At 45.5% G+C, this 22,352-nt stretch overlaps 2 protein-coding genes across 2 annotated transcripts; both read left to right on the forward strand.

Annotated features, from left to right (window-relative positions):
- The first annotated feature begins 8,498 nt into the window (after positions 1-8,498).
- Positions 8,499-12,995, forward strand: LOC139784402 (uncharacterized). The gene has a single exon (XM_071723569.1). The coding sequence runs from the start codon at positions 8,499-8,501 to the stop codon at positions 12,993-12,995; it is 4,497 nt and encodes a 1,498-aa protein (XP_071579670.1).
- A 3,600-nt stretch (positions 12,996-16,595) lies between these two features.
- On the forward strand, positions 16,596-17,411 carry LOC139784403 (uncharacterized). Its single transcript, XM_071723570.1, has one exon. The coding sequence runs from the start codon at positions 16,596-16,598 to the stop codon at positions 17,409-17,411; it is 816 nt and encodes a 271-aa protein (XP_071579671.1).
- Positions 17,412-22,352: the final 4,941 nt, after the last annotated feature.

Consider the following 22,352-nt stretch of genomic DNA (forward strand, 5'->3'; position numbering starts at 1 on the left):
CAGCGTTAGGTATAAATGTGGCAACCAACTGTAAGACCCAATCTATATGTACTTTGATGTCCTGAATCCGATTCTCGGGCCAGCATTACTGTACCACCCCCCACTTTCTTTTTAATCATGAAAAACCACCCTTTAAGGGGATGCTGGAGCCGCAGACGAACTCGATCAGCGTCGATAAAGAAGTGCTCACCGATTCTTACACATACATACAGAACGCAGGCGAACTCGATCAGCGTCGATAAAGAAGTGCTCACCAATTCTTACACATACCTACAGAGCGCCTGCTCTAGGGCTACCCGTTATACTGATCCGTATGTTTTTGGCTGAATTCGGGGAGACGCGTAACATGTGCATATGAAATTTTCAAACACACTTTTCTCTTATACTAAAGCTCGCAGCTCATTTCTGCAAGCGCAGGATTCTTCTTTATTGTATTTCCGAGTCCGCTGCCAGGTTTTTGTATACGTACACAGTCTAAAACTTTTATGTGCAGCAAATGTTGTCATGAGTCGACCGCAGAATCGAAAATAAAACTGTAATTTTCTAATTTTTTTTCGTTTTTCATACGCAAATGGTGTCTGCGGTATTCGTTATCGTCCATACTTTAATTCTGGACAAAAAATTTTTAATTCGGTGAAATCAATCAAAAGATTAGTGTGTCTGAAAATTTCGCGGTAAAACAGAGCTGTCTCCAGCATCCCCTTAAAACGGAAAATCCCGCTGTAAGGTGGATCAGCGTCAGGTACAAATGTAACAACCGACGTTACGGCCGAGTTGGACGTACCGAGACCTGGTTTTGTGGAGAACAAGGTGAAAGGTTTCATCAAGATATGAAAGAAATGGAGCGTCGCTATCAAGGAAGGTGGGATGTTAATATGATGGCAGATTTTTGTTGGATGCTTAAAAGAGAAACCCAGCTTAAAAGTCGAAAGAGACAAAGAAATCCTCTACATAGATCGTTCGAAGAAAAAAGAGTTCGTTATAAAAGGAGAAAGGAGTAAAAGAAACTCTTTTCCTCTTCAAAACTAAAACTAAGTGATCTCTCGGTAGAAATCAAATAACGGTAGGTATATCTATTTAAAATCGGTCGGGATAGGATGCGAAGGCAGGCGTCCAACTCGGCCCCCAGGGGGCAGAGCTGCGGTCCTCCACAAAACCAGGTCTCGGTACGTCCAACTCGGCCGTAACGTCGGTTGTTACATTTGTACCTGACGCTGATCCACCTTACAGCGGAATTTTCCGTTTTAAAGGGTGGTTTTTCATGATTAAAAAGAAAGTGGGGGATGGTACAGTAATGCTGGCCCGAGAATTGGATTCAGGACATCAAAGTACATATAGATTGGGTCTTACAGTTGGTTGCCACATTTATACCTAACGCTGACCCACCTTATATTGGGATTTTCCGTTTTCAATGGTGGTTTTTCGCGATTTAAAAAAAATTGGCGTGGTGGGGGTCAATTTTGACCCCGGATTTGGATTCAGCACGTCAAAATACATAAGAAATGATGGGTCTAGTCTTTGGTACAGACCACTTTTTTTTGTGTGCCTGTGTTATTGATATATATGCGTGTTTTATTGTATGAGATACATTGTATTAAGACAAGAAAGACATTCCTAAAGTCAGAATTGCATTTAGATACGTATATAGATATTCCACTCCTTCTCTCTTGAGCTGTGACGTTGCCAGCGTTGCCGCTAGCACGCGCCGGCTATACCACGATGCCGGGTATCGCGTACGGTGTCTCGCCGAGTGCCAAGTCCAGCCAAGTCTCAAGTTGGCAAATCGACGATGCGCTACGTTACATCAGTTACATTTATAAATATTTATTTAATTATATTTACAATTTTTATATTTATACCTTTTAAATATATGTATATATGTATGTATGTATGTATGTATGTATGTATGTATGTATATATAGATATATAATTTATATATATATAAATTGTAAATACAATGAAATAAATATTTATTAACATAAAAATTAAAATTTGTTAACGTAATATACAGAAATCCCGATTTTTAGATTACTATTTTCATTAATTCAGGAAGGAAAGGATTTTTAGGAGTCAGAGGAACAGCTACGCATAAATAAAATATATTATATATTAATTGTTATTTAATTTAAAAGTAAATTAAAAAAAGTATATGTATTATATAAAAGTTATTTCATTTGGGATAATAGTAAATGTTAATTCCCGAGATTTTTTTTTCTTCTCCAGCTCCGCCTCTGCCTCTTCCTCTACCTCTACCTCTGCCTCTTCCTCTTCCTCTGCCTCTGCCTCTGCCTCTACCTCTCCCTCGCATCGCGGTGTAAACGGCCCGCACCAACGAGCTCAACGTTTCAGGCTGTAACAAAAAGTAAATATTTTAAGTAAAATGCCATATTTTCGTGTATATATACGTAAATAAATTTCATTATTAACACTTTGTCGAACGCCGTCACGTATGCGTCACATGTGATATGTGCGACCGTCAAAGTGTTAACATTATTAATAATAATAAGAAATTATCCCATTATTTTCACACTTACGTTTAATACGATCGGCTCAGTCGCCGTCGGAGCCGTTGCTGTTGTCGGCATCGTCGTCGTGGCCATGGGCATGTCGGTGAAGTTGGCATATCATTTTCCAGCAGATCAATAGGCCAGTCATATTAGACATCGAATCGTCCAATTAATCTTCCCAGGTTGCAACCACCATGAATCGCTTTGATTTGAGGTGCTATAAGTGGGATTTATTTTGCTTCGCAAAATTAACGCGGAATAAAAAGTTATTAACAATATTATGAACAAAAAACCCGATTTTCTTTATTTTTCTCAAATATCTTGAAAACTAAGCAAGATAGGGTAACTAACTATACGTACCTTTTTTGTAGAGCGTAAAATTATCTACAATAATGATCTGAACTACATTGATCGTCAAGTCAGTTGTTTAGCTTGCACGCGCCGTCAAAGTCCGAGACTCGGATCCCAAAAACCCTCGATTTCATCGTTTTTTTAATCTTGCGCCGGTGATTTTTTTCCGTCATTTAAAATGGAATTAAAAATCCCCAAAAAATCACACATCATCTGAGAACTACAAAGAATACTTTTCATGATGCAACCGATTTTTTAGACCCTTTTTCTATAGTTTGTAGCTATGTAAGCAAAAAATTTTGAATTTTTGGAATAGTCTTAGTTTTTTGCTGTTTTCAGGCCTTAGAATTTATTTGAGACGAATTTTATCGTATGCATCTTGTTGTGGACGAAATTTGCAACAAAAAAGGACCATGTATTTTTTTCGTACGACAAACGCTGATTTTTTTATTGACGCGCAAAGTTATCCAATATTGCGCACAGGTCGGATAACGCTTAACTTTGCGCGTCAATAAAAAAATCAACGTTTGTCGTACGAAAAAAATACATGGTCCTTTTTTGTTGCAAATTTCGTCCACAACAAGATGCATACGATAAAATTCGTCTCAAATAAATTCTAAGGCCTGAAAACAGCAAAAAACTAAGACTATTCCAAAAATTCAAAATTTTTTGCTTACATAGCTACAAACTATAGAAAAAGGGTCTAAAAAATCGGTTGCATCATGAAAAGTATTCTTTGTAGTTCTCAGATGATGTGTGATTTTTTGGGGATTTTTAATTCCATTTTAAATGACGGAAAAAAATCACCGGCGCAAGATTAAAAAAACGATGAAATCGAGGGTTTTTGGGATCCGAGTCTCGGACTTTGACGGCGCGTGCAAGCTAAACAACTGACTTGACGATCAATGTAGTTCAGATCATTATTGTAGATAATTTTACGCTCTACAAAAAAGGTACGTATAGTTAGTTACCCTATCTTGCTTAGTTTTCAAGATATTTGAGAAAAATAAAGAAAATCGGGTTTTTTGTTCATAATATTGTTAATAACTTTTTATTCCGCGTTAATTTTGCGAAGCAAAATAAATCCCACTTATAGCACCTCAAATCAAAGCGATTCATGGTGGTTGCAACCTGGGAAGATTAATTGGACGATTCGATGTCTAATATGACTGGCCTATTGATCTGCTGGAAAATGATATGCCAACTTCACCGACATGCCCATGGCCACGACGACGATGCCGACAACAGCAACGGCTCCGACGGCGACTGAGCCGATCGTATTAAACGTAAGTGTGAAAATAATGGGATAATTTCTTATTATTATTAATAATGTTAACACTTTGACGGTCGCACATATCACATGTGACGCATACGTGACGGCGTTCGACAAAGTGTTAATAATGAAATTTATTTACGTATATATACACGAAAATATGGCATTTTACTTAAAATATTTACTTTTTGTTACAGCCTGAAACGTTGAGCTCGTTGGTGCGGGCCGTTTACACCGCGATGCGAGGGAGAGGTAGAGGCAGAGGCAGAGGCAGAGGAAGAGGAAGAGGCAGAGGTAGAGGTAGAGGAAGAGGCAGAAGCGGAGCTGGAGAAGAAAAAAAAATCTCGGGAATTAACATTTACTATTATCCCAAATGAAATAACTTTTATATAATACATATACTTTTTTTAATTTACTTTTAAATTAAATAACAATTAATATATAATATATTTTATTTATGCGTAGCTGTTCCTCTGACTCCTAAAAATCCTTTCCTTCCTGAATTAATGAAAATAGTAATCTAAAAATCGGGATTTCTATATATTACGTTAACAAATTTTAATTTTTATGTTAATAAATATTTATTTCATTGTATTTACAATTTATATATATATAAATTATATATCTATATATACATACATACATACATACATACATACATACATACATATATACATATATTTAAAAGGTATAAATATAAAAATTGTAAATATAATTAAATAAATATTTATAAATGTAACTGATGTAACGTAGCGCATCGTCGATTTGCCAACTTGAGACTTGGCTGGACTTGGCACTCGGCGAGACACCGTACGCGATACCCGGCATCGTGGTATAGCCGGCGCGTGCTAGCGGCAACGCTGGCAACGTCACAGCTCAAGAGAGAAGGAGTGGAATATCTATATACGTATCTAAATGCAATTCTGACTTTAGGAATGTCTTTCTTGTCTTAATACAATGTATCTCATACAATAAAACACGCATATATATCAATAACACAGGCACACAAAAAAAAGTGGTCTGTACCAAAGACTAGACCCATCATTTCTTATGTATTTTGACGTGCTGAATCCAAATCCGGGGTCAAAATTGACCCCCACCACGCCAATTTTTTTTAAATCGCGAAAAACCACCATTGAAAACGGAAAATCCCAATATAAGGTGGGTCAGCGTTAGGTATAAATGTGGCAACCAACTGTAAGACCCAATCTATATGTACTTTGATGTCCTGAATCCAATTCTCGGGCCAGCATTACTGTACCATCCCCCACTTTCTTTTTAATCATGAAAAACCACCCTTTAAAACGGAAAATTCCGCTGTAAGGTGGATCAGCGTCAGGTACAAATGTAACAACCGACGTTACGGCCGAGTTGGACGTACCGAGACCTGGTTTTGTGGAGGACCGCAGCTCTGCCCCTGGGGGCCGAGTTGGACGCCTGCCTTCGCATCCTATCCCGACCGATTTTAAATAGATATACCTACCGTTATTTGATTTCTACCGAGAGATCACTTAGTTTTAGTTTTGAAGAGGAAAAGAGTTTCTTTTACTCCTTTCTCCTTTTATAACGAACTCTTTTTTCTTCGAACGATCTATGTAGAGGATTTCTTTGTCTCTTTCGACTTTTAAGCTGGGTTTCTCTTTTAAGCATCCAACAAAAATCTGCCATCATATTAACATCCCACCTTCCTTGATAGCGACGCTCCATTTCTTTCATATCTTGATGAAACCTTTCACCTTGTTCTCCACAAAACCAGGTCTCGGTACGTCCAACTCGGCCGTAACGTCGGTTGTTACATTTGTACCTGACGCTGATCCACCTTACAGCGGGATTTTCCGTTTTAAGGGGATGCTGGAGACAGCTCTGTTTTACCGCGAAATTTTCAGACACACTAATCTTTTGATTGATTTCACCGAATTAAAAATTTTTTGTCCAGAATTAAAGTATGGACGATAACGAATACCGCAGACACCATTTGCGTATGAAAAACGAAAAAAAATTAGAAAATTACAGTTTTATTTTCGATTCTGCGGTCGACTCATGACAACATTTGCTGCACATAAAAGTTTTAGACTGTGTACGTATACAAAAACCTGGCAGCGGACTCGGAAATACAATAAAGAAGAATCCTGCGCTTGCAGAAATGAGCTGCGAGCTTTAGTATAAGAGAAAAGTGTGTTTGAAAATTTCATATGCACATGTTACGCGTCTCCCCGAATTCAGCCAAAAACATACGGATCAGTATAACGGGTAGCCCTAGAGCAGGCGCTCTGTAGGTATGTGTAAGAATTGGTGAGCACTTCTTTATCGACGCTGATCGAGTTCGCCTGCGTTCTGTATGTATGTGTAAGAATCGGTGAGCACTTCTTTATCGACGCTGATCGAGTTCGTCTGCGGCTCCAGCATCCCCTTAAAGGGTGGTTTTTCATGATTAAAAAGAAAGTGGGGGGTGGTACAGTAATGCTGGCCCGAGAATCGGATTCAGGACATCAAAGTACATATAGATTGGGTCTTACAGTTGGTTGCCACATTTATACCTAACGCTGACCCACCTTATATTGGGATTTTCCGTTTTCAATGGTGGTTTTTCGCGATTTAAAAAAAATTGGTGTGGTGGGGGTCAATTTTGACCCCGGATTTGGATTCAGCACGTCAAAATACATAAGAAATGATGGGTCTAGTCTTTGGTAAAGACCACTTTTTTTTTGTGTGCCTGTGTAATTAATTATTTCACAAAATTAATAAAAATCTTTAATAATGGCTCGAATTGAATAAGCGATGGTTCGTTGAATTTGTTTTACTACCAAGAACTTAAATCTATCGATAAAATAATAAATTTACGTTAATTACGAATTTTGACCTTGACAGGTGCATTTCTTAAATAATTATTCAAATTGAATTTAAACAGCATAGGAGGGTTTCTTACATCCCCCTGAACAAGAATCTATCGCAATATTATAGAAATATTCGATAATTAACTGTGTGAGATCGTGATAATTCGGTTGCATGTCAGCGCATGTCACGCTTTCTATAAAATAATCGCCTAAATAATTTCGCGTTAAGGGAATAACTCGCGGCACGTTATAGCATGGATCTTTCGTTACTTTCCGAAAGTTCGCTAATTGTTAGCAACAACACAGCCACGGTCGACCGGTCGCATAAACAAAGTCGAACGACGACGCTCTCACAAAAGAAAGATCCCTGCTATAAACAAAACAGTTGAAACCATGTAACGACCCCGCCGGGGCGTCACGTGAAAACGGTGACGTCGGTTCTATGACGTAGGGCTCCGATGGCCAATCACCCTCCCGAAACTGGTGGTACCCAGCCTGGAGGGAGTTTCGCCTCGGAGGTGATAAAGGGATCGCCGCTGCGCCGCGGAATCGATTTCGCTCGCAGATCACCGCTAGTACACCGCTTTTCTAAACCGCCTTGCTATACCGCCGCCGTTTCGCACTCGCTTGCTGAACCGCTTCTCGCTGCTCTCGCCGTGCTCAACTCTGTGCGCGCTCACGGCACTTGCCTAAAAGTAACCTGTGTTAACTGTACATATTTGACATTATAAACGCTATTTTCTCTGTACTTGCTGTGTCTTCTCTTGTGGTTGTCTTTACCTCGCGCCATCCCGCGCTAACGCGTGCCCCCGAACATTCTGGTCCTTCGAGCCGGATCATCGCCGGCAACCGCGATCGGGAGTGCCTAAAACAGAAGACACCATGAGTCTTGACCATAGCGCCATGCTGAACAGCCAACACGAACTCTTCGTACGCATCTCCAACGCAGTCGAAAACCTGAAGAAGATGGGTCAGGCGAATATCACCCTCTCTGCCGTCGAGACTCGCATTCGCCTCCTCGACGACCACTGGGCGAAGTTCGAGAGCCAGCATGACCTTGTTCGGGCCTGCTACAAGGACCGCTACGCTGAGAGTGAGTACGCAAAATTAGACTTACTCGACCAAGCCGAGAGCGCTTACGTGCTCCAGCGTAGCATCCTGTCCGAACAGGCGAAGCTCTTCAAGGCCGCGTCGGCTTCCGCGTCCGTCACGGCGTCAGATCAGGGGGGCGAACACGCGCCTCGCGTCTCGCTGCCACGTATCAACTTGCCGCAATTTTCGGGCGCCTACGAGGACTGGCCATCTTTCCGCGATCTCTTTCGGTCGGTCATCGGCGACAAGCCGGCGATTCCGCCAGTCGAACGGCTGCACTACCTCCGCTCGTGTCTCAAAGGGCCGGCTGAAAAATTAATAAGATCGTTAACCATTACGGGCGAAAATTACGATCGCGCGTGGGCGCTACTCTGCCAGCATTACGAGAACAAGAGGGAGCTGATACGCTCCAACTTCGCCACGTTTACCGCCGTGGCGAAGATGAAAGCCGCCACCGCCGACAAGCTCAGCCGCGTCCATAACGCCGCCACGTCCGCCGTGAATGCTCAAGAGAGCATTGGGAGGCCCATAGCTTCGCACGGCATGGACCTTTTCAACCACCTCGTCATCGAACTGTTCGACTCGCGAACGCGTCTGGAATGGGAATCCTCCTCGGGAGATTCCTTCGAACCGCCGTCTCACGATACGCTGATGAGCTTCATCTCCAAACGGATTCTCACGTTAAACGCCGCGAATCCGAAGAACATTACCAAACCCTCGAGTGAACCGTCACGGTCCGCGAAAACCCACGTCGCGAAGCGTTCCGAGCCTTCTCAGTGCCCGCTATGCAAAGGGAAGCACTCGCTCATGGGGTGCCCCGACTTCAAGGCCAAGACAGCCAGTGAGAGGAAGACTGTGGTCGAGACCAATAAACTCTGCTACAACTGTCTCGGCAATCATCTGGTGGTGAAGTGTCAGTCTACGCGAAACTGCTTCACATGCAACTTGCGTCACCACTCGATGTTGCACGACGCGTACGTTTCCACGCCGAAACCTGCCGCGAAAGTCAGCGCGCTTTCCGCCGCCGGAAAGACCGAAGACCGTAAGGCGATTCTCCTCGCGACCGCGCGCGTGACCATTGCCGACCGGCACGGAGATCCCCATGAGGTTCGGGCCCTCATAGACCAGGGCTCCGAAGTGTCGATCGTGTCGGAGTCCTTGGTGCAGCGGCTACGCCTGCCGCGATCGCGCACGCGAGTGTCTATCTTCGGCATCGGCGGCTCACACTCGGGGTCCACTCGGGGCAAGGTGTCACTGAACGTCACGTCGAGGACCACCGGGGACTCGTTCACCGCCGTCGCGTTCGTGCTTCCGCGTCTCTCGCTCTACCAAGGCTCCACGAACAAGTGCAGCACCACGTGGCCTCATCTTCAAGGACTCCCGTTGGCCGATCCGCGCTTCACCGCCAACGACCCCGTCGAGTTGCTGTTGGGCGCTGAAGTGTGCTCGACCATCCTGGAGGATGGTCTCCGCCGAGGCGAACCGCAAACGCCAATAGCTCAGAAGACCATCCTGGGATGGATCTTGTCAGGGGGCTGCGGTGCGACCTCCCTCGTTGGTCACCTCAGCTCATTCCAAGGCACCGCCGACCGTGACTTGGCCGAGCTGGTACGCCGCTTCTGGGAGCAGGAGAGCGAACCTCCCGCTTCCGTCACGCTCACTCCCGAAGAAGAGGAGTGCGAGCAACACTTTGTGCGCACCCACGAGCGCACCCCCTCTGGCCGGTACGTCGTCCGACTGCCGTTCGCCTCGCCGCCGAAGAATCTCGTCGAGACCCGCAAGCCCGCGGAGCGCCTGCTCACCGCCATGGAACGCAAGTGCGCCCGAGATCCCCGGTTCGGAGAGCTCTACCACGCGTTCATGCGGGAGTACGAAGACCTCGGGCACATGGAAGCCGTTGCTCCGTCTGACGAGAACCTACCTCGCGGAGCGTGCTACCTGCCGCACCACGGAGTGTTGAAGGAGGCCAGCACCACCACCAAACTTCGAGTGGTGTTCAACGGCTCACAACGCACCAGCTCCGGCGAATCGCTGAACGACCACCTCTTCGCAGGCGCTAACCTCTTGCCGGCACTCGCTGACGTGCTCTTGCGTTGGCGTCGGCACCGCTACGTGATGATCACCGACATCGAGAAGATGTATCGTCAGATCTCGGTCCACCCGGAAGATCGCGACCACCAACGGATCCTGTGGAGAAGTGCCGTCGACTTGCTCGTGCGCGTTCTCCGCCTGACGACGGTCACGTACGGCCTCAAGTGTTCGCCGTGGGTCGCGATTCGAACGCTCTTGCAACTCGCCGCGGACGAAAGGTCTCGGTATCCGCGCGGCGCGATCGCCCTCGAAGAGGACAGATACGTGGACGATGTCGTAACCGGAGAGGACACAATCGACGACGCGATCGCGGTGCAAACCGAACTACGCGAGCTCTGCACGGCGGGCGGGTTTCCGTTACGTAAGTGGGCCGCGAACTCCGAGGACATTCTCGTCGGCATCCCGCGGGAACATCGCCTTCAACGCGCACTGCACGTGTGGGAGAACGACACTCACTCCACTCTCGGCCTCCGATGGCACCCAACGGACGACGAATTTTCCGTCGCGATTCGTACGCGCGCGATCACCGAATTCACGAAGAGGCGTGTCCTCTCGGAGACCGCGCGATTGTTTGATCCGCTCGGATGGCTCACCCCCGTCGTGATCAGAGCCAAGATTTTTATCCAGTCCGCTTGGTTGAAGCGACTGGAATGGGACTCCCCCCTTCCATCGGCGGACGCTCAACTTTGGGCGCGCTTCCTGGGGGAGCTCCCGCTTCTCGAGGGTCTTCGCGTGAGCCGCTGGCTCAACTGCGGAGCTACGGAGTCTCAGGTCGAGATCCATGGCTTCGCCGACGCTTCCGAGCGAGGTTACGCCGCTGCCGTCTACCTCCGCGTCACGAGAGGCGGCTCCACCACGCTGCACTTGCTCTTGGCCAAGAGCAAGGTTGCCCCGATTCAGCAGGTGTCCCTCGCTCGACTCGAATTGTCCGCGGCCGCACTGCTCACTAAATTAACGCGACACGCTCGCGACACTTTACACTTGCCCGCAGCACCGATCTTCCTCTGGTCCGACGCCCGAGTGACACTTCACTGGATCAAGGGCCACGCATCCCGTTGGAAGACGTTCGTGGCCAACCGGGTATCGCTCATTCAGCGGACTCTTCCCGAGGCTCGGTGGCGGCACGTTCCCGGACGCGACAACCCGGCCGACTGCGCTTCCCGAGGGATTGCGCCCGGCGAACTGATCGGCCATCCGTTGTGGTGGACGGGCCCGGCGTGGCTGCGGGAGGACCGAACCCGGTGGCCCGACGAGAACGACGAGATTCCCGACGCAGAGATGCCTGAGCGGAAGGCCGTCGTGTCCGCCGTCGGGAGGATCGAAACGGAGCCCGACACTCTCCTTCGATTCTCTTCGCTACACCGGCTTCTACGCGTCACGGCGTGGTGTCTGCGATGGCGACGCACCACCTCCCGCACCGACGATCCCCGTCCGGACGATCGGGCGAGAACGCTCACTCCGGAAGAACTCGACACGGCACTGTTCCGATGGCAACGGGTGGTGCAATCACTTCACTACCCGGAGGAGATCAAGGCCGTCAGGGACGGCCGCACTGTGTCGCATCGCAGTCCACTCGCCAAGCTGAGTCCCTTCCTCGACGACAACGGCGTGCTCCGAGTCGGAGGGCGACTCAAGCACGCACTGCTTCCACATAACGCGCGACACCCATTGATCGCTCCAACGTCTTCCTGGCTCACTCGTCTGCTCGTGGAGTCCTGCCACCGACGAACCCTCCACGGCGGAGTGCAACTCACGCTCGGCACTCTCCGCCTCCGCCACTGGATTCCACGAGGCAGAGCCGTGGTGAAACAGCTGTTGCATCGATGCGTAATTTGCACCCGATGGCGAGCCGCGCCTCCGCAACCACCGATGGGCAGCCTTCCACGGGCCCGGGTCATCCCGTCGCGGCCCTTCCAGCGGACCGGCGTGGATTATGCCGGCCCGATTCTACGCACGACCAAAGGGCGAGGACATCGAGCGCACAAGGCTTTCATCGCCGTCTTTGTGTGCCTCGTCTCCAAAGCCGTGCACCTCGAAGTAGTCTCCGATTACACGACGGAGGCATTCTTGGCCGCCCTCCGTCGTTTCACGGCCCGCCGGGGACTCTGCACGGACATCTATTCCGACTGTGGCACCAACTTCATCGGGGCTGACCGGGCACTGCAGGACCTCTTACGCGCGTCGTCATCCGACGGCCGGCGCATCGCTCACGACGTCTCCACCCACGGAATCCGGTGGCATTTCAATCCACCAGCCGCACCGCATTTCGGCGGACTCTGGGAGGCGGCGGTGAAATCCACCAAGTTCCACCTGAGGCGAGTCATCGGCGAAACGACCCTCACCTTCGAGGAAATGGCCACCTTCCTCGCTCAGGTTGAGGCCTGTCTGAATTCTCGGCCGCTTCAGGCCTTGTCCGATGACCCAGACGACGTCACGGCACTGACCCCGGGGCACTTCCTTATCGGGGCTCCCTTGCTGGCAGCTCCTGAGCCGTCACTGGGAGAGAGGCCGGACAACACCTTAACTCGATGGCAGCTGGTGCAAAAGATGCGCGATCATTTTTGGCAACGGTGGTCGCGCGAATGCATCCAGCATCTCGCTTCCCGACCAAAGTGGCTATCTGCTGAGACCACCCCGGATGTCGGCTCACTCTGCTTGATGCGGTCCGAGATCGCTCCGCCGAATCGATGGCCCCTCGCAAGGATCATCAAGCTGCATCCTGGAGACGACGGCGTCGTCCGCGTAGTGACCGTCCGCACGGCCGCCTCCGAATTCGTCCGGCCACTCGTCAAACTTGTGCTGCTTCCCGGGGCCGCTGGCTCCACCACCACCGTTGCGGATGCGTGAGCTACAAAACCATCCGTTGCGTTAGTTTTCGCGGTTCGCGCTACTTATGTCCGTCGGTTATTATTGTCACTTCGCGTAATTGTCTCTGACGGCCTTCCGCCAATGCACTCCGTGCACTTCACTTAATCGGTGATGTCGGCCTTCCGCCAATGCACTCCGTGCACTTCACTTAATCGGTGATTTCGGCCTTCCGCCTTAACTTAACACACACTCGCGTCACATCACTTCACGGCACCATGTATATACCGAAAAACATACATAGAAACATATCGTGCGAAATATGTTTCTCGCTCGAGATTCTCGCGTGTTATGACAATGCGCAGCCGCGCACCTCGCAACATGGCCGCTCGCACTCGCGCCGGGATTGCGATCATCAGTAATCGATCGCTAATCGATACTTCGTGCCGCGACTGCGATCGCCTCAGCGAGCGCACCGTCTCGTTTCGTCACCATATGACGAGGCGGGCGGGAATGTGTGAGATCGTGATAATTCGGTTGCATGTCAGCGCATGTCACGCTTTCTATAAAATAATCGCCTAAATAATTTCGCGTTAAGGGAATAACTCGCGGCACGTTATAGCATGGATCTTTCGTTACTTTCCGAAAGTTCGCTAATTGTTAGCAACAACACAGCCACGGTCGACCGGTCGCATAAACAAAGTCGAACGACGACGCTCTCACAAAAGAAAGATCCCTGCTATAAACAAAACAGTTGAAACCATGTAACGACCCCGCCGGGGCGTCACGTGAAAACGGTGACGTCGGTTCTATGACGTAGGGCTCCGATGGCCAATCACCCTCCCGAAACTGGTGGTACCCAGCCTGGAGGGAGTTTCGCCTCGGAGGTGATAAAGGGATCGCCGCTGCGCCGCGGAATCGATTTCGCTCGCAGATCACCGCTAGTACACCGCTTTTCTAAACCGCCTTGCTATACCGCCGCCGTTTCGCACTCGCTTGCTGAACCGCTTCTCGCTGCTCTCGCCGTGCTCAACTCTGTGCGCGCTCACGGCACTTGCCTAAAAGTAACCTGTGTTAACTGTACATATTTGACATTATAAACGCTATTTTCTCTGTACTTGCTGTGTCTTCTCTTGTGGTTGTCTTTACCTCGCGCCATCCCGCGCTAACGCGTGCCCCCGAACATTAACAATTTCACGAAAATTAGTAAAAATCCGTAATTTTGGGAAAATTCAAGTTTTTTTCTCATGGGTGACTTTAGTTAGTTTCTCTGAACGAGAATATGAAATAAAAAGTCAATTAACACGAGTTTTAACCCCAAATGGCTATTTTGAGAATTATTGTGAAAATTGCATAAGTCACGTCAGATTCTCTTTCCATGTGTCCCTATGAACACGTACATATCGTCGAATCATCATAATTAGGCTTAATTACAATTTTCACCACTTTTAGGAAAATCTTTAAATAATTGAAAAATTCAAAATTAAATTACATGGATCACTTCTAGGGATCATTAAGAATCGTTTAAGACGATTCGCAACTCAATCGGTCGCTAATTGGCAAAGTACACCTGAACAGGTGAGAACTCGTAAAATTGAAAAATATTGAAATTAAACTATATGGGCAGTCTCTCTAGGACTAGACAAACCATTTAAGCCCTTAAAAATCAAAATCGCACCATACATGGCGAAGTTGCCCCCGAGGGGTGAAATCTTTAAATAAAGTTAAAATTCACAAATAAACTACATAGACGGCCTCCTTAGGACCTAACAAATCGTTTGAGACCTTATTTAATAAAATCGCATCATTATGGGCAAAGTAGGCATAAAAGTGTCAAAACTTAAAGTATGGCGATTTCTTTCGAATAAACCATATAGGCTTGTTCTATGAGACGATCTTAAAGTGTCCATACCCTTTTTCAATCGAAATTACCCAAACTAAAGATCTTTACTCAAAAGTGTCAATTTTGTAAATATCGATGTAAAATCGATAATTGACATATATTTGATGTCTGGTAATCACAAGTAACTAAGATCTATCATAAAATCTGTGAATCTATCATTCTTTCTATCGATCAGCTGATTACACTTTAAATCGATTCAATGACAAAGTTACTGTACATAGAGCATATTTGGACTCGTCTCAACTCACACAATATGAATCCATTCATAAAATATCAAAACTGATGTTGCTTCACGCTATTAGCCTATTTCATTTTGAAATATCCCTTTTGGCTAAATAAAATTAAAATATTTAATTTCGACTTTATACGTCATATAAAATAAAAGTATAACCCTTCTTGACTAGGTCACTCTTGTGAGCTATCGTGCTCTAGCAGTCTTATCGTAATTACGTAATGGTTATTATCGCACATTATAGTTATGAAATAAGTCTTATCATCTATATGTGTCGTTATTTCTATCGTAACAAAACCATATCTAAACATTATTACATTATAGTATTAGCTCGTTTGGAAGAGCATTTAATTATTAAAATTATGAAATTTATGAGTATCAAAATATATGACATCTGTCATAACAAGGTAATTATGTCACATTAGTGACATCCCAGCAAACACCAAATATAATTGATATATAACAGATTATATAACAGTTACTCTGGGAGTAACAGATTATATAACAGGTGTTATACTGGAGTAGCATAACTTTACTTTATTATTATAATATAACTAGGTTATAAAGCTATTATGTTGCTCCGTTATTTATATGTTATAATAAATGCACATTAATACAACTGTAATATATGTGTGTTATAGAACAACGGTTGCGTTGATATTATATAAATATTTTATAACATAGTTTCAATTACCGCCGGAATTATATAACCTCGATAGCATGCGCCATAGCGGCGCACGCAAGTTCGCGGTCTCTCCCGCTTCTGCTAGTGCCATCGTGCCACGATCGTGACGATAGATTTAGAAGACCGCGCCCGTCCGTGGGAAATCGTGAACCGCGTTCGCGGGTGTCTCGTGTGCGCGACGGTCCGTCGCTCGTGAAAGGACGCGACGCCGGCGAGAGATCGTGGACAGTGCGGCATTCGGGATCGAACGGCCGGCGGATATCATCGACCATCCGCTCCGCCGCCTTGCGGCGCGGCGTGACTCTCTCTCTCTCTCTCTCACCCTCGCGGCTCGGTATCGCTCGTACGACCGGACAATCTCGGGCATAACCTCGTTGACCGTGCGGTGGTCGGGATTCTCTTCATCGTCGTCGGATCAGTGCTCAGCTCACGCGCGACGCGTGGCCGCGCGAAAGCGCGCTCGCGAGTGCACCCCCCTGTCACGTGCTCTCCATCTTCGCGACGCGTGCTCGGCCGCTCCGGTGCAATCGAACTATTGACATATCGACCGGCCTGTTTCTCCCGGCAACACATTCAGTTCGGATCATCTCCAGTTCTCAGTTCGCGGATCCGGAACAGTGCTCGCTCCCGTTCGCTCCACCCGTCGGACGCTTAGCACACGCGCGGCTCTCGGAGACCGGTACAGCTCGTAGTGACACTCCGGCGGCCCCCCGGAATTGGTTGCGCGCGCGGCCCAGCTCGACGGAACCCGCATCTCAGAACCGTCGATCGGCTAAATTGGGGTTATCTCTTTCGCTGCGCCACCACTGTCGGTACTTAACCATGTCTCCCGTCGCGACCAAAATATCATTGCAAATGAACCGCTTCACGTATATTAAGTCGGTGGCGCTCGAAGCCCAAGACTCGGCGTTCCTCTTGCTCCCCCTCGCCTCACTGAAGGTTAAGCTATCTCTGGTTGACAACTACTGGGAGAAGTTCGACCAGCAGCACGAGCGATTCTCGGATTTGAAGGTGGACTCACTGCTGGAGCTAGATTATTTCAAGGACGGTGTGTATGACCGGTGTTTGCAATACTACGCCGAGGTCAAGGCTACTCTCTCACACCTCATCGACGAGAAGGATCGAGCGAACCCCCTTTCGGGATCACATTTGGCAAACCTATCTCTCACCGGTCAGACGACGGCACGCAGCCACCTCCCTGAGATCACCCTCCCTCAGTTCGCCGGAGACTTCTCGGCGTGGAGACCGTTCCACGATCTCTTCTCCTCTCTGGTCGGCAGAAACCCTGACATATCTAACGTGGAGAAAATGCATTACCTTCGGACCAGCCTCACGGGTGAGGCTGCGCAGCTCATATCTAATCTGCCTGTCGCGGAGGACTCGTTTGCATCGGCCTGGGACTTACTCGTCGAGCGGTTCGAGAACAAGCGTCTCCTGATTTCATCGCAGGTAGACCGGCTGTTCGGCATCAGACCCATGGCTACCCGATCAGCACGCGAACTCAATACTATCCTCAACACCACTGCGGAGGCGCTTAATGCCCTGCAATCACTGGGCGCGCCGGTTCACCATTGGGACCACCTCTTGGTGCACCTCATCGTACAGTCGCGGACAGAAAGGTTGTCCGAGTTTTCGTGAGAGGTTTTGGAACGCACTCTAACCTGTGAGCGATGATAGCCCCTGCTGTCAGACTTGCGCAGCGACGCATTATTAGAGCATACAGATCATGTATACGAGGTGTCAAATAAGAAAGAATAGCAGCTAGCAAGAAAGGTAAGATAATAATTAATACACCCAGCAAACACAAATATATAACGATTATATTGCCAGTATATAACGAAATGTAACACGCTATATAACACGATCGTAACAGTTATGCAGACGTTAGTTGTAATTTTGCATATATGGATTATTGCAGTTATATAATATAAATATAGCGATGTTATATAACATTTATATAGCAGTAATATACTTTAAAGCATTTTTGTTATAAAACTGCAGTGTAACTGTTATCGTACATTTTATTGTATGTTAATTAATTTATAATTTGCCTTTTGTACATACTAATTCCAGAAAAGGTTTTTAAATTAATTCTAAGCGAAAACAAACTGTTTTATTTGCTTTTGCTTGAAATTAATTTAAAAACCTTTTCTGGAATTAGTATGTGCAAAAGACATACATGGTTTTGCGTAGGAAAGGGACAAATATAAATATATATTGAATAATCATTTTATTAGATATATTTTGCACTCCAAACATGTAGAAAATATATATTATATTTTTCTATATATATTATATTAATATATAATAACATTTTTCTTATTTAGTTAATGAACATTTTTGGTTAATAAACAGCTTTTTATCACAATACATATTGATCCAGTCAAGGATCATTCAAGGATTCCTCACATAAAATCTTTGGTATAAGGGAGACCGGGGCCTAACCGTCGCCGGGGTTGAACCGTCAAATCAAATATCTAGGAACCTGTATATTGTGCGAACTCGCTATTAACATTGTAAACGCTGCTTATGGTACCCATGTGACCAACGGAGTTTCGGCAGGTTATCTGCCGTGTTATGATTTTTACGAGGGCAAACGTGTTTTCGGAAGATGAAAATGAAATTTTCTGCGCGTGGAAATTTTGTAATATCTGCAATAATATTTGCTCTCCAAATCTCAAAGTACGTGATTATAAAGAGTAATGCATGCTGAACACGAATCCAGTGTAGTTTTTTCATTATCGTTGATGTCTAATATTTCGTGGGCGATCAAACCTGAAACTTGTGCTTGGGGCTTATCCGTCAGTAAGCACCCGGGGTTTATCCGTCAGTTTCGTCACTGTGGCGCGCCGGGCGCACGACTTCGGCTCACGGCGATTTCAGGTTAGGTTTCCCTCGAGCGTGATTCTGTCTTCCCTTGCACGTGCGTCAGTTTGTATAGGAGGGAAATGGTACGCACGTATCGTCGCAAAACGGGTGTTTTGGCCGACCGAAAAGATGGCGGACCGTTGTTTTCGAGATCGCTCGCGCTCACAGCACGTCGCGGCGTCGGCGAGGTACGGCGAGGCACGGCACAGCTCTGAGATCCCGCGATTTCCGCGCGAGAGTTGACATGCCGCGCGCGCGGTAGATCGTCCCAACTCCCGGCCGCGGTAAATCGTCGTTGTTGGTCGTTGTGTCAGTGATCGTCTCGGCGTCATTGTCGCCGCCGTTGTAGTGGTGGTGGTGTCGGTGGTGGTCATCGTCGTCGTCGTCGTCGTCGTCGTCGTCGTGGTGGTGGTGGTGGTCGTGGCCGTCGTCGTCGTCGTCGTCGTCGTTGCTCCGTACAAAGCGACGTAAATCACAGAATTCCTGGGTCCTGACGGAGCGATTCCGACGACGCGTCGTCGTCGGCGCGTCGAGGAATCGGCGCGAGGACGCCGTCGATTCCCGTCGACAAGGAGCAACTTAAGAAGGCAGTTTTTGCGGTGAGAAAAGATAAAATAAAAAAATGCCACACAAACAGAACCGCAGCCTTCGACGAGCAGTGGGCGTAAATCGAAATCAAGGAAGCAGCAGCGGTCGGATTCTGACGAAGACTTGGATAATACGTGCTGCGTGTGCTCAAAGAAGTTGACAATAAACAGAGCATATGGGAAACAGTGCATTGCGTGCGAGCGTAGGGCACACAACACATGCGTGCGCTTGTCAGGATCTGTATTCACGTGCCTAAAATGTTTTATGGAATAGGTAAAACAATTATTTTTTAATAAATTTTTATATTTTTCTCTTAAAAAACAATTATTAAAATGTATCCTATCATTTTTCAGGATTAGATGTACGTATATGTATTGAAAATTCAGTGTGGCGGATTAGCCCCGGGGGGGGTGGCGGTTCAACCCCGGCATTTTGAGATTTCAATTTTTCCACCGTTGTCGTTTTTGCTCTATACCGGTTAAACAAAGCAACATAGATAAAAATTTCCTATATAAATTTTGTAGCTAAAGGTTCACTCTTTACAGTGGTATACCACATTTAACTAAAATTATTTATTTTCTTGTTAAAAATCGGCACCAAAAAAACTGACGGTTAGGCCCCGGTCTCCCCTATTCTATGGAATATATGCGATATATTCCAAAATCTAAATTTCATATTGGCTGGTGGCTTCCACATTCTTCAATTTAAATATATCTACTGTTGTTGTATATATAATTAAATATAGGCTGTACTTGCACATATGTATATATAATATATATATTATTATAAGCATCAGACATGAATCTGTTTTTGTTGTGGAGTCCACCAGTCAATTCTCTATAGAAAATAATTATGTAAAACTAGTCAATTGTACAATCTCTGATTTTCAATCACAACTGTGTAAAAAGACAATCAAATTGCGTTCGTAAAAAAGAAAAAATTTTACTAGCGGTTTAATGAACATAAGACATTTTAAGCACTGACAAGTGATTCAAATTTCAGAGTTGTATGACAATTAATATTGATCCTTATAATTAACTTATAATATATAACTTATACTAGCCTTTTACTTTATCATAACGCGTTTATCTGTCGGACTTATACCTATAGTTTAATAATCTCTTTTCTGAATCATTTTACGAGCATGCTTGTCTAGTGGACATCAAAAGGAGATGTATTCATGTTTCCTCTGGAAGATTTATAGGCTAGTGCGGACTCTATTCCTAAAAGGGGCAGTTCCAGCACCCACTGGTCAAAGCTCGATCAAGGACATCGACCAATGCGGACTCTGTCCTCGCCAGAGGACAGTGCCAGCACCCACTGGTCAAAGCTGGATCAAGGACATCGACCAATGCGGACTCTGTCCTCGACAGAGGACAGTCCCAGCACCCACTGGTCTAAACCAGGAGTGCTGGCACTATCTCCTTGTAGAAATATTCCGCACTAACCTAAGTCCTCCATATAAGTACATCTCCATCTAATGTCTGATAAATGAGCACATTGTGATTGCAAACAAATTAAAAAAGATTATTAAGCTATAAGTACGAAAGATAATGGAAACATATCCATTTCTCTAAAAAATGAAAAATAACATTTCTCACTTGCGGTTGAATAAACTAGAAAAATAGCTTTTAAGCGTTGACAATTAAGTGATTAAAATTTCAGAGGTTATAAAATAGTACAATGAGCCATAACAAAATATTATTGCAAATTTTTTAAGCCTTAAAATTAAAATAAACCTTTAAGGAGGTTCTACAGATAATGGATGTATCTAAAAAATTGGAAAAAACTTCATGGACGTATAAATTGAGATGCGAGAAAAGTGCTCGAAAAATTTAGCATCGATTATCGTGTAAAAATTTGCAAAAATGAATTTGAAATTACAGTTTTTAACATGAGCTCTTATGGCAGAGGGGTTCCTGGAGACAGGAAACGAGATATTATTTATATGAAGGCGACCTACCAGAGATTCGAGAAACGGAGCTCTTATAGATCTTAATCTAAGCTTTTCAGAAATATCGAGAAAAACAAGGGTTATCGCGTAAAATTTTATGATATTGGCTATTGAAACAGGCCATATCACAGTTCACGTAGCGTGCTTCGAATAACAAGGGAGATTTGGCAACGTCGCAGCGACTGCACCCGCGCGAAAAGTGTACAGCCAGTACAGCACCACAGTATGACAGCACCTCAAACTTAAGCACCTAACCTTTACGAGCGCTTACGGAGGAGTACTCGCTCTAGAATTATGTGAAATAACCACGGTCATATGAGCAGAACAGCGAGACTCAAGTTCGCGACGTTACCACATTTTCTCGCATGTATAAGCCGCCGGAGTCAAAGGAGCACTTACACGATATTTTTAATTATTCCTCGCTTCGACTAATATGGGTATGATATAGGCTCTAACGTCATCAAAATTCACGAAATATTTTATGAATACTTAGAATTGATGAATTTGAAGATTTTCTCTTCATCTCTCAACTGACTAGAGAGTACCTGTAGAACCTCCTTAAATACGTATGATGTATTTTCTTAAGTTTTGTTCTCCTTGTCCTTCTCTTTTTCTTCTCTTGTTTTACGCTGTTTTGCGAAGCGGATCCATTCAGCCGCAATATTATCAAATTCGGACTCTGTGAGCGTCGAATGGTGCGAGGTAATATGTCCTTAAAACAAAAATAAAAATATGAGCAATATAAATAGATATTACAATGATAGATATTAATAAATAGATATTCCATGTACTAAAACTATATAATTCATAAAAATAATAAAATTGCATCTAACGCTTTTGAACTCTTTGGTTTAAAAATTAAAATACAAAACTCTGCAAAGCTTTTACTTTGTTTCCAGCACAACGATATAAATTCTACTTAACATTTCAACAAATATTGTTACTTTCGACAAACAATAAACTCGTAAATTATCTACCAACGAAAACGTGACGAAATTACAACACCAAATGTACAGAATCAATCGGATAACGAAATATCTCGCTCCGAAATAAGATTACAGAAACCGATTCTTAGGGTACTTTCCGTTTCACGCACGATGCGCATAATGCATCATTTATCCTTGTTTATTAACACTCGATGAATAACAAGGATAAATGATGCATTATGC

The sequence above is a fragment of the Temnothorax nylanderi genome, unplaced genomic scaffold (genome assembly GCF_030848795.1).
Source record: "Temnothorax nylanderi isolate EJ_2023f unplaced genomic scaffold, tnyl_v1.0 TNYL_tig0622_pilon, whole genome shotgun sequence".
In the NCBI taxonomy this organism is placed as follows: domain Eukaryota; kingdom Metazoa; phylum Arthropoda; class Insecta; order Hymenoptera; family Formicidae; genus Temnothorax; species Temnothorax nylanderi.

Bases quoted from the DNA above. Each gene is read 5' to 3' on its own strand.
- LOC139784402 (XM_071723569.1), top strand. From the start codon at position 8,499: ATGAAAGCCGCCACCGCCGACAAGCTCAGCCGCGTCCATAACGCCGCC.
- LOC139784403 (XM_071723570.1), top strand. From the start codon at position 16,596: ATGTCTCCCGTCGCGACCAAAATATCATTGCAAATGAACCGCTTCACG.